The sequence below is a fragment of the Prunus persica genome, chromosome G1 (assembly GCF_000346465.2).
Source record: "Prunus persica cultivar Lovell chromosome G1, Prunus_persica_NCBIv2, whole genome shotgun sequence".
In the NCBI taxonomy this organism is placed as follows: Eukaryota; Viridiplantae; Streptophyta; class Magnoliopsida; order Rosales; family Rosaceae; genus Prunus; species Prunus persica.
Genome location: NC_034009.1, coordinates 14459373 through 14471945, shown reverse-complemented (window position 1 = coordinate 14471945; position 12573 = coordinate 14459373). Strand labels below are relative to the sequence as shown.

The 12573-nt window shown below is 38.2% G+C and overlaps 1 protein-coding gene across 1 annotated transcript; it reads right to left on the bottom strand.

The window, feature by feature from the left end:
- LOC18790737 (kinesin-like protein KIN-12B) lies at positions 394-9428 on the bottom strand. Its single transcript, XM_007225396.2, has 16 exons — positions 8977-9428; positions 7914-8051; positions 7749-7832; positions 7525-7650; positions 7364-7423; positions 7218-7271; positions 7040-7132; positions 5490-5585; positions 5188-5333; positions 4557-4706; positions 4334-4463; positions 2956-4239; positions 2727-2825; positions 2487-2639; positions 1563-2360; positions 394-903 (listed from the first exon to the last, which is right to left on the bottom strand). The coding sequence occupies exons 1-16, from the start codon at positions 9271-9273 to the stop codon at positions 589-591; spliced, it is 4023 nt and encodes a 1340-aa protein (XP_007225458.1). The 5' UTR covers positions 9274-9428; the 3' UTR covers positions 394-588.

The following is a 12573-nucleotide window of genomic DNA, read 5'->3' as shown; positions in this document are numbered from 1 at the left end:
TGAACATTGCCCCCTCCCCTCCTGACACATACACACCAAACAAAAATAAATGATCTTAAAATCTTGTAAATGCACCCATTTTAAATTGGATCTATACATACTGTAGCTATCCATGTATGTACCAAGTGTATATTGTCTATTCAGAATGGGGCCCACCACATCCAGTATATCCAAAACTTTCTGAGTCTCCCATTTAATTGCAATATGGCAGTTAGTGTGCACACCCACATTTTGGTATATCTGTGAACCAAAAGGAATGAAGGGATTTTGTAGAGCATATGCTTTGTGTTTTGTTTGGGCTGCTAGGAAGGAAGATTGGGCATGAGAATAGACCAGACCATAACTTGGTATAAAAGTGAGCCCATTTTAGATGCTTGCAAACAGGAGGGAATATGAATAAAAGAATACAACCATTCACTCATCTCTTATGAAAGAATCTGAAATAGAAGAATACAACTTGCACTTGAAAAAAATTATAATGGCAATGGTCAAACTGGGTGACCAACCAGATGACCTGCATACAATGGAGCTATTGGACACACACTTAGTAGTCTATTATACACTATGTAGCCATTCTAAATTCGATTTCTATATGTTGCACCGGTCGTAACCGGAGAACCATGATGAGGGTTCTGTGAGTTTTCGTAACTCGCCATCTTCCCCATTGTAGAATGGTTCAAATTCCTCTTTCCATCGTTGATCACTTAAACTATGGGGCTCGCCCACATCGTATTTTGGCATATGAGAACCATCATCAGTAGCAGGTCGGATTCCTTCTTTGGGTAAACGAGACTGGGCAAGGAGCTCATTGAGACTGCTAATCTCCTTCTCATGTTTTTTCTTCAGTTTTTCAATCTTCACGTAAGCCTTGTCTGCTTCTTGCTTGGCCTCCATAGCTTGCTTCTGCACGTTATTAAATTTCAAATAAGTCCTATGTTAAGCATGCATGAAAAGACTACAAATGGAGCAAACAGGATTAAGAGTTTACAAGAACAGAGGTATCTAAATGATTCAAACTTTCAAATTTTCCAATCAAAAATGCAATATCTCAGCAAAACATGCTCACAGGGATTGACCTAGGAAGACTGGTTCAACATAATTTAGGTTATTCCTCTCGTTGCCAGTATTTAACTTAAAGTGCAATATTTAGGGCCCTGGTTAAATTGGACTGCAGGTCTGTCACAGTTACCCTACTTTCCTGCTGTAACAACATTTAGTCTTTTGAAATTAGGTTGGTTACAAGTCAAAAGCAAAAGTTGTAGTTAGTTAAGTTGTTTGATCTGAGTATTTTAAGCTCATTAACAAGGCTTTTCTGAATATTGAAGAGGAGCACAGAGTATTCCCTTTTTGCACAATCGTGTGTAAAGAAACTCAGAGAAAATTATTTTGCGATGAAACTTCAGAACTTCAATGCAAAAGAAAAAAGGAAAAAAATAGAAACAACTTATCTGATTATGAAAGTAGTTTTAAGATGAAAAAGAAGTCACAACAACCTTGAAAATAAGAATCTCAACCAAGTAAAATGGCAAGGAATCAAAACAGAAAACCACATTTTAACATACCTGAGCAGTAGCAACAGCCTCATCTGCTTCTTTGAGTCGCACAAGTAATTCCCCCGCAGCCTGCACAGCTTCAGCAGTATCCCGCAATTGTGCCTGAAGCCCCTTATTTTCATCCCTAAGATATCTCCTCTCTCTTTCTCTTTCTACTCTCAATGCTGAAATTTCTGCAGCGAGAGCATTTATGAACTTTGACTCAGCACCTCTGACTCCTGCCTTAGAAGCTGCTTTCTTCACATCCTCCACTCCATCCCGTATTGTTCTATGCCTTGCAAGCAGTTGCATATGTTTCTCTTCCAAATCTGCATACTGCTCCAACATCCGTGATTGCCCCTCCATCGCAAGTTGCATTGCTTCCTTGAGCTCTTCTGCACATTTCTTCTCAGTTTCTAATTCTTGCATTGTCTTTTCAGCCAGTGATCTGCTGGCCTCAAGTTCAACTTTCAACTCTTCAGCCAGAGAAATCCAGTTACTCTCTACCTCAGTCCACCGTTTTCTCTCTTGTTCAAATTTCTGTTCAGCACTTTCCTCAGTTGACTCTGGAATTGTACTAAGAGGAGCCACATTGGGGTCACGTGAATAGGTCAACTGCAGCATAGACTTCCGTGTCCGGGCTGATGTGGATGAACAGTCCACATAATACTGTAGCTGGCTTCTCAAGTCTTGAATCTCTTCCAACAACACTTCCCTTTCACCCATATCACAGAAACTTCGTAAATTGTCCAGCTCATCTTGAACTCTTTTCAATTCAATCTTTGTCCTCAAAAGTTCTGGGTGATTGTCGTATTTTTCCTTCAAAAGCTGTATGCGATGGGTAAGCATAAGCATAAAGAACACAATAAGACCAACAAAAAAAAGCACAAAGAACACAAAAAGGATCTGGCCAAAAAAAGGACAACAAAGGAGCCTCCAAAGAAAGATTTATACCTTATACTCATGTGTGAGAGACACTAGATCTTCCTCCATGAACTCCTCAGTGGGTAAAACACCATCCATAAGGCTCTCAAGGCGTAGAATTTTATCCTCCCTTGTCTGGGCTATAATGGCATTGCATTCTCTCTCATGCTTGTACTGCTGCACCTGTAAATCACAGCTAAAATATGTCACGCCAGTAGTAGACAAAAATAATGACTATGGATGGCTGTCACAGAATTTGGAGAAACCTACCAAACGGTTGAGCTGCATTATCTCAGAAGTTTTCTTGGCACATATGTCTTCTAATGCCATTTCTCTCCTAATAGCTCCCGCTAAAACCTTCTCCACAGCCTGTAGAGTAAATGGGGGAAAAGTGAAGTGACTGTTGCACATGAATACAGAAAGTAGTGATTGTTGCACACGAATACAGAAAGTTTGGAAACGATAACATAAAAATTCAGCTACTCTCTCCTGAACTTACTTTGGGAACTTGTATCTTGGATTTGTCAGCAGACTCTGACCCATCAACAGGTACTAATTGCATATCTGAAATTTCATTGACCTCCTTGACCTCTAGCTGCATTCTGTTCTTGCAATTATTACACATAAATTCCACTGAATTTTCTTCAACTATTTCATGACTTGTTTGCACACCCACATCAGCTTTAGAAACTGGCAAAATCAGCCTAGACTCTGAAGGTTTCAATGAAAACCTGAATGACGACCTCCTCAAAGCTGAACTATGGCGGTGACTACCAATAATTTCAAGGCCATTGCGAATGCTTGCTGCCAACTGTTCAGCTGGTGCCGAAAAGTTCTTACATGTTTGAGCAGATACGTCATCTGATGAACTATTTATTGCAGGTTTTGCCAAAGATACGTGCATGGCCTCTGGACTTAATGTACTTCCACCAGTAAGATCCTTCTGAGAAGCAGTCAGCATTGATGAGGTCCTCAAACTTTTCCTGCTGGCGTTGACCCTGGGTGAAACACTGGGGGTAGGAGACTTTAGGACTGGGGATACATCGCATGGAACTATGCTCAGGCATGGAGAAACACAATTAACTAAGCCATTTGGAGAACCGATGCATTCATCTGCAACTGAAAGGCAGCCAGACGCTCCTCCAGGAGGATCAGAGGCTGGACATGAAGAACCTTCATGCCCTCTTTTGCTCGCTGATTCTTCATTTAGCAAACTACTGATGGAGGATTTTAGAATATTTTCTTCCTGAGCAGGCTGCACAGAGGTATATTCTATAAGATTATGAAGATCCGATGCATTAGCACATGGAATAACTGGGGTGTCAGCAACACATTCAACAATAACTGGGGTGTCAGCAACACATTCAACAATCATGTCCCCTTCTTGTTCAGATATTCCTTCTTCCATATTAACATCTGTATCACAACCTTGTTCTTTGATACAACCACTTCCAGACGTATAGTCTTGAGGGCCATCAGAGCTTCCAATTTCACAAGCCACAGGTTGTGAATGTGATTTCATTGTTTCTACATTGTTTGCATCAGCTCTGTTGTTAGCTTCACTAACAACTGTCTGGTTACTTACTTCAACACAAAGCCTCTCAACAGCTTCCTCATCAATTTCCATCTCTTCATCGCTGTCATCATCGACACGAGGTAATGTCATTTGTGGTTTAAGGCTAGCCTTCAGTAAATTCAAACTCTGACGAAACCATGCTGCACTGTGACCTCCATTCGAAGCAACTGGATTGTTACCATTTGCCTTAATCCGTTGTAGTTCATCCTGTTAAATTTACAAGCTCATTGGAATGATTCACATGTTTAATTTGTAGATTTATGAATCACAATATGCCAGAGTAAAGTGAAAGAGAACATACCCTTAGCTGCCGTATCACCTCACGCAGGTGGTTCACGTCTTCCTGCGTTACTTCATTAACAACTGCCTTGTTCTTGATAGCCTTAGCACGCTGTGCAAACCTCAATGTACTGAAAGTCTCACTCTTGCAGCTGCAAGGTTAAATTAAGTGAACTTCCAATTCACGAAAGAACGTAAAAAATGTTAAATGCTACTTTGAAGGAAGAAAGGGGTTGCAGTACTACCTTTGTGTTGGAGAAATAGCACAGACCATCGCTAATTTTGCATTTCCCCCAAGTGACTCCTGTAATAAGAATGTCAGCCTGGAATCTCTATAGGGGATATGCCTTTGCTTTCCCGTTTGAGAAATTTCAGCAAGAATGTTTATCAGGTTCCTGCACTCAGATAATCAGCTGCAATTAGCACAAATCTAAAAAAATGTCTTGAACATGTCAACATTGACATGAACAAAATAAAACTTTAAACCTGAGGAGAGAGATAGAGAGAGGCCATAACTTTCACCAGATAACTCAAAAAGTCGTATGAATGCAAATAAAAATCATAGTTTTCTTTCATATTTAATTTTTCCCAAGTTCAAGAAAGAAATTTGGTTTTTTAGTTTTTAGTCCTGAAGTTCAACGAAGGCACAAGTTCAACTAAACAGCAAACTTAAGCTTGTGTAAATTTATAAAGCGACACTTTGGTTAGGTGAAGCAAGGCTCAGGACAGCTTGTTTCCAAGCGTGTTAACTCAAAAATTGGCTACTGTGTTCCAATCAAACAATAAATAACAACAATGTTGTTTAGAAATTTTCGCAAGCTTGAAATGCACCTTTAAATGTAAAATTAAATATGACAGCAGAAAGATAAGCCATACCCAAGCTGTGAGAGTGATCGATTGATATTCCCTGCTTCCTTCAAGCGTTCTCCTGCTGCACCTGTTAACTTCTGACGCTCTGACCCAGCTAGATCAACAAGATTTATTCTACTGGTTTTAAAGCTGCTTGTACCATTTGCCACATTCTACAAAAGTGAGGGTTCACTTTAATCACTCGACACATAAGTGTGAGAAAAAAAAAATTGAATACACATAAATTTCGATTATGAAAATAAGTAAATCATAATGAACAAGTTCATTGGGCAATTATTCAGTGCATAGGTCCTCGAGTCGGTTATTACCGTGTATTGAGATTCAACCACACAGGTAAATACAGTATGTGAGCGGGAACTCTCTGCATTGATACTAGTTGAACCTGTCCTCCTGTTTGACAAGCCCTGCATAACGTACATGTTAGTAATAGAGTTTCTTAAACAACTATTCAAGCTCCAATTATTCTTTCAAAAGTTAATGGGGGAGCTTAGAATATTCTCTCCTGAGCTAGACTCCAGAAAAATCCCATCAACAATGCCATTTTCCTCAAAAACATTATGACAAACGCATTGTTACTTGGAATATCTGGGGTGTTTGATACGCAATTAAGAATCATAAGACTCTTCTTGTTCGAAACACATTCAACAATAGTGAAACGTTTCTCACATACATTAATCTGCATTTTCAGACCCTTGTTCTTTGATGCAACCACTTCCAATTTCAACAGCAACAAGAAATTGTTTTATAAAACTTATGTGATGCTCAATATGCATGCACGTAGTTGTGAGACTCAGAGACAAAACAGTTAATGGAGGAGCTTAGAATATTCTCTCCTGAGCTAGACTCCCAGAAAAATCCCATCAACAATGCCATTTTCCTCTGTAACATTATGATAAACGCATTGTTACTTGGAATATCTGGGGTGTTTGATACGCAATTAAGAATCATAAGACTCTTCTTGTTCGAAACACATTCAACAATAGTGAAACTTTTCTCACATACATTAATCTGCATTTTCAGACCCTTGTTCTTTGATGAAACCACTTCCAATTTCAACAGCAACAAGAAATTGTTTTATAAAACTTACGTGATGCTCAATATGCATGCACGTAGTTGTGAGACTCAGAGCCAAAACAAGAATATTTTTTACCAAAACACCTCTTTATTTAAAATCTACTGCAAACTTGCATTTTATGCTCAAGTGGTTGACGTAAGCAAGACCAGTAAAATTTGCTAAAACTCTTTGCAAATTCAAAACTCTTGAACTGATTAAAAAGAACATTAAAAAAAAAATACTATATCCATTTATATATTTTTCAAATTTTATCTTTTTTCATTTCAGATGTACAGGAATAGGAGTTAGAAAGTCAATATGATGTTCACTTCTTAGGTAAAGAAGATCCATGCCAAAAAACCAAACAGCCAGCAGGAATTCAAAGAGATTACATTATTTTCTGATCCGTTAAATCTGTTTCTCCCACTTTGTTATTCAAAATGATTGGTTCGATATGTGATACATCTTATCATCGTAAAAAATTCTTACTCTTTGATTATATTGCATAAGAGTCCAGTCTTTATTTTTGACTTGCAGACATAGATTTACCAGACATCACGTCAAGACCTTGAAACACTTTACATGTAGCTAAAGAAACTAGTGTCATCAACATCCAATGAGAGCTACCAGATCACAGAAATAACCAGGATATATAATTGTCAAATTGAATATACAAACTAAACTAAAATTCCACATTTGAAAGACAGAGGTTCCTGAGGGAGAATTATTTGTATTCCAATAAAAGGATCTTCAACTGTGTCATATACACTATGCCTATTGTACAAGTAAAATAATAAAGCAAACCTTTATCAGAAGCTGAGTCACATCTTTGATAGTGCGTACACACTCTTCCGTGAGATTTTCGACATAGACACCTGATTTAACATCTTCTCTTATCTGGAAACATAATGATAGAAGACCTATTAACACCAGACCACTTATAGTACATAAGATGATGAAAAAAGCAAACTATTACATTTACCTGAAGGGTTTTTTGATTTGGATCCAAAAGATCTGTGATTTGTTCATTGTAAATCTGCAAATAAGCCGATAATCAAGTGAAAGAAGTTAAAAGGCTATTGACCAATTACCAGTCAACCAAAATGAATAATTACTCAGAATTTCTACCTCGAGAAAAGAACAGTGGCACTGATACTTGAGTTGTTTGTCAGCATGCTTGATTTGCTCCTGTAAAGATTAATTCGCAAATAATGTAGGGAAACCTTTTAATATAATATACGATCAATTTGTGTCATCTTGATTTACTAAAGAACAAAATTAAAGCTCACCTCATTTAAGCGAGCAAAAAGACGCTCGAAAACACGAGGGGTTAACCCTTGTTGATCACTTGATAGATTTTCATCCAGCAAGGCATTGGCTGGACCCCACATGGTATATGTCTTTCCACTTCCCGTCTGATAGATTGAATAATCAGAACATGTAGAATAAGAAATAGAACCAACATCCCAACATAACACACATAGAATGAAGCAGAACACAAATGGAAACAGACCTGTCCGTATGCAAATACAGAACTGTTAAAACCTGCCATACAATTCTCAACTAGAGGTGCTCCTACAAGCTGGAAAATATCTAGCTGCAATGATAAGCACAACAAAAGATAAGAATCCACTCTAAAATCAGCTAAACAAGAATACCATTTTGATAGAGTTCATGCCTGTGAAGAGTCTGTGTCGCAAACCGAGTCAAATGTGAAGGTCTGTCCATTTATCGACAAAGAGTCACTAGATAATTTCTGTACCATCATCTCTCCTTCATCCTTATCCTTTCGTGGCGGTCGCATTCTCACTACTACCTATACATATTAAGAAAGAAAAAAAATTAAGAGCAATGAATAAAGATTTTGTCACAACTAAGGAAATGCAAAAGGGCTCACTGAAAGAAAACAAAAGGAAACAGAAAGAAAAAAGAACAGCTATATGGTGAACTAAAGAATAATTAGAAACTAATGTTAGCATATAAGAAACGCTCTGTAGTGGACTTAATAAAATAAAAAAGAGGACATTTTCGGTGATTCTTAATTTGTTTTGATTTTTCTTGGCAGACAAACAAAAGTGGGTCTATAATCAAGAACTGCAGACAGCAATCAAAGTGCAAACATACTAAAATAGAGGGAGAAATGATATCCACTAAAAAAAAAAAAATTAAAAGAATCAATAAAAATAGAAGATTTCGTCAATTATCAATTTAAAAATAAAAGAAAAAGGAAACAAGGCAAAACAAGGTCGAAAAAAACGGAAAATTAACAATAAGAAACTAAAGTCGATATATAAAAACGACTCCCTATTTGAGGTAAAAACGCCATTTTCTTTAGTTCCTCTCATTCAAAGTTCCTTTTAAAAATAAAAATAAAAATAAACACTTTTCTCAGCAGCTAAACAAAAGTGAGTTAGCATTCAAAAGCTACAGACAGCAATAGCAGTGTAAACATACTAAAATAGAGGGCAAATGATGTAAAGTTAAAATTTAGAAAGATTTTAACAAAAAACACAAGATTTCTCAGCAACCAAGCAGAAGCGAGTCAAGAACCAAACGCTACAGACAGCAAACGAATGGTAAACGATACTAAAATAGACGGGAAAAAACGATATCAACTCAAAAAGGTAATAAATATTTCAACAAAACGCACAAGATTTCGCAGCAACCAAACAGATTTTCCCAGAATTTAATGATAAACGAAAGAAAGAAACAAGAAAAGATGTCTAGAAATGCGAAAGTACCTGGACACCAGAATCGGAGGTCCCAGGGACAGAGTTTTCGGTCTGAGAGTCAACGCTGAGCTTCCGCTTGAGAGGGTTCGACGGCGGTGGCCGAGGCGGCAATGGACTCTTCAATTTCGCCGCTGGCGAAGGCTTCGAATCGGAGGTCATGGAGTTCGGATCCGACGGCGGAGCATTCTCCTTGGAGGCCTTGGGCTTCCTAGGTGGCCTGGGCTTGCCGTAGCTAGGGTTTGGCGACGAGGTAGGCTCCGTCGCCTCCCTCAATATGGTGTTTCTCGGCTGCATGAAGTGCTTCATCGCGAATTGTAGAGAGCGAAAATGAGGATTTCAGATAGAGAGAAACGTGAATCTGAGAGTGCGAGACTGAGAGAGTAGGGTTTGGAAGGACAAGAGAGCGAGAGAGAAGGGGAAGAGAGAGAGGGGTAGCCGTTGGAGGAGGAGAGCGAAAGAGAGATTTGAATTTGGGAGATTTGGGGGAAAATTGAAAAGGCACGTGACGCAGGGTGTTTTTAAATAATTCATTATTGTCATTTCTTGTTGATTCTCTTCTCTCTCTTGAAGTCGCAACAAAAAGCAGTTTTGAAATTGTGTTGGATCTGGAGCGTTTTGATGGAGTTTTTCAGTAAACCCGATGCGCATCGTATGGCCCCTTGATTTACTTACCTTATTTGTACGGTCAAGATTCCTTTGCAGTTTGCAACCATTGTTTCTTTGGCAACCCTTAACAATAAATTTGATACATGACAAACCAATATTATACACATACACTTGTGCTCAAAATTAGCAGCTGTAAACATACATAAATCCTAGCCACACTGGAGGTCAATCCAAATCATCATCATCAAGAAACAAAAGTAAAAGACAAGCAAACAAAGTGTTTGAGAGTATTTCTAATGTGTTTGAGAGTATTTCTAATGCATTTGAGAGAACGATTGAGTACTCATATGTCATATGCCAAAAGTGTAAAAAGATCAGTTGATAGCCTAATGAGTATAATGAGGATCATGATCATAAATTTGTAGGACACGAGCTCAAACAGATACGGCTTTTTATTTCATATCGCATTTCATTCAAGGGCAGAACTAGCATGAGGGCTACCATGGGCTCTATACATTTTAATGTGATTTACCCCATAAAAGCTCAATAGCCCACAAAACATAGCCTAGTAATTTTAGATTAATTTGTTTGCTCAATTAAGAAACATAATCCCTTAGTAACTCTCTACCTTTTAATATTCTCTCATAATGTTTCCTTCGTCAATATTCATGTTAACTGCCATCATATCACCCCTTTAAAATTAGGTAGCCCTAAGAATGTGCACAGTGCGGTTCAAATAGAGAATGAGTTTTTAGCTAATTCTATGATTGTCTACATTGATAAAGAACTTGATGACAGTATCAATTCATATTCAAACAAAACATTACAATTCTCTCAAAGGATTGTAGGGCACAACTTGAATAGGTACAATTTCAATTATGTTATTGAACATATATATATATATATATGTATAGCGTGGTTCTAGGTCAAGCAACTTCTAGGTCAAGCAACCCCACTCAAATCTTCCAATAGATATTTTTTTGTTGAATATATTTTCATTTTAATAATATGTGTTGTTTGGTTGCATTTAATATATATTTATTTTATGTTGAAGTTTATTGAAAATTAGTCAATGAAATTATGAACTAGCGTGGTTTATATGTTTTAATATATACTTTATTTAAAAAAATTATAGAAACTGTAAATACTATATAAAAAAAAAAAATCATTAGAGTTTAAGCTAATACCTTAGTTAGCTCACCAGTTGAACAATTTCTAATTCTACCCTTGATTTCATTACTTACTGTGGGGGTCTTTTTCTTCCGGCAGCTGCAAATGGGCTGGGCTGCCGTAAAGGGGAAATTACTGGAATTGCCCCCTGTGCCTGAGTTCGAAAATTAAGCCCCAAAAGCACTTCGAAAGGGCAGTAAAGCCTTAGGAAGTGCTCTGGTTACCTTCACCAACGAAAATGATGACTGCTTACAGGTGATTTATGCTTCCTTACAGATAAAGTTTTAGCTTAGCATGAGGAGATTGTGGCATGGGAGCAAGGTCAGCATGAGTTGAGCACCAAAGAGGAAAATAAGGCTTCCTAGGGAGAAATGGGAGTGTTTAAGATGAGGGAGACAAGGTTTGCAGGATGATCTTGGCTAAAAAGGGGTAAAGGAAGGGCATTACTTCTTCCGGCAGCTTGACAGACTCTGAAAATAGTCTGTTAACAGAGAAGAACGAAGAAGAAGAGTGAATAGGGCTACTGAATTTTTGCAAGTAAGAGAGGGAGCTTGCTCTCTCAGCCTGGGTTAGTTTTTGCTAGGTGGAGGGGACCTCCTTTTATAGCTGCGGGAAACCTTCATTCCCCAAGAAACCCTAATGGTTTCTTCCCCAACTTAGCAAGGTTTTCCTTCCCTTTTCCTTTCCTCTCTTGACTTTTCCTGTTTTAGTGAGATTTTTCTCTATCTATTTGCACAAAATCAGGGATTTTGGAGCTCAAGGCCTCCTTTCCTGCGGCTGCTTCAGTAGAAGATTTCTACTTCCAGCCATTTTCTTCCTTTCTTTCTCACTCTTTCCTATAACCAGTTTTGATAGGGAAGGAGTTGGGATGTGTATGTTGGTTTGAAGAGTGTCTCTCTTCCTGGTAGCTTGCATGTTAACATTCCTTGGTTTCTCTGGTGTTTTGTTTTGGAACTTGATCCATTCCCATGTGCTGGCACTTCCCAGCAGCCTTATTCAATGAACTTTCAAACTTCCTTTTCGTGGCTTCTATTCCAGCTAGGTGCTGGAGCTTGTGGTTCATCGATGGCAATTGTATGGGCCAAGGTTCACTAAGTAAATGGGCTATTTTTGTTGAATGATGGGCTTCTTGGTTGGGCTATTCTTTGATTGGGCTAATTTTGGTTGAGTTATTTTGGTTGGGTTATTTTCCCTTTTTGCTCACCCATATATTTGGGCTTAAGAAATGGGCTTGGGTTCCGAGGCTCCCAAGCAACCTGGAACCTCCATTTCTCGTCCCATCAATGGGCCTCATGACGACCTATTACCTTCCATACCACAACCCACTCAAGCAAGCCCCGGGCATCTTGCGTGGCTTGGGCCCACTTAAGCTTGTAGCATGGCGCGTTGTTTATTTACTTGGCGTGGTATGTGTACAAGCGCATATGGCGAACTTTCGCGTGCCTAAATTGGGTTTCTTCTCGGTAAGGTACTGCATTGGGCTGAGCATTTATTTGGGCCGAAGCGTGGATTTTTTTGGGCCTCAACACTTACTTTATTTATTAAACTGATAAAACTGTGTGTTCAATACAATAGATGATGGTGTAGATTGGTAGGAGTGTGAGATAACAATTTTGGAACATCATAGAGCTAATTGTTAAGATGTAGTTTGAATTATTACTTGTCTTTATTATATTTTGAGATGAATATTTCAGAATTTTAAGTACAAGTGATATTTTTTTTCCTTTGAATATAAGCGATAGTCCATACTATATAGGATGAAGATTTTTCACACACACGCATACGCACAATTAATATGTAATGGGGTTTGAACCTGAAACCTCTGGTCTG

Bases quoted from the DNA above. Each gene is read 5' to 3' on its own strand.
- LOC18790737 (XM_007225396.2), bottom strand. From the start codon at position 9,273: ATGAAGCACTTCATGCAGCCGAGAAACACCATATTGAGGGAGGCGACG. The intron at 7,272-7,363 runs GTAGAAATTCTG...GCTTATTTGCAG, and splicing joins GCCACTGTTCTTTTCTCGAG to ATTTACAATGAACAAATCAC. The intron at 7,133-7,217 runs GTAAATGTAATA...TTATGTTTCCAG, and splicing joins CAAATCAAAAAACCCTTCAG to ATAAGAGAAGATGTTAAATC.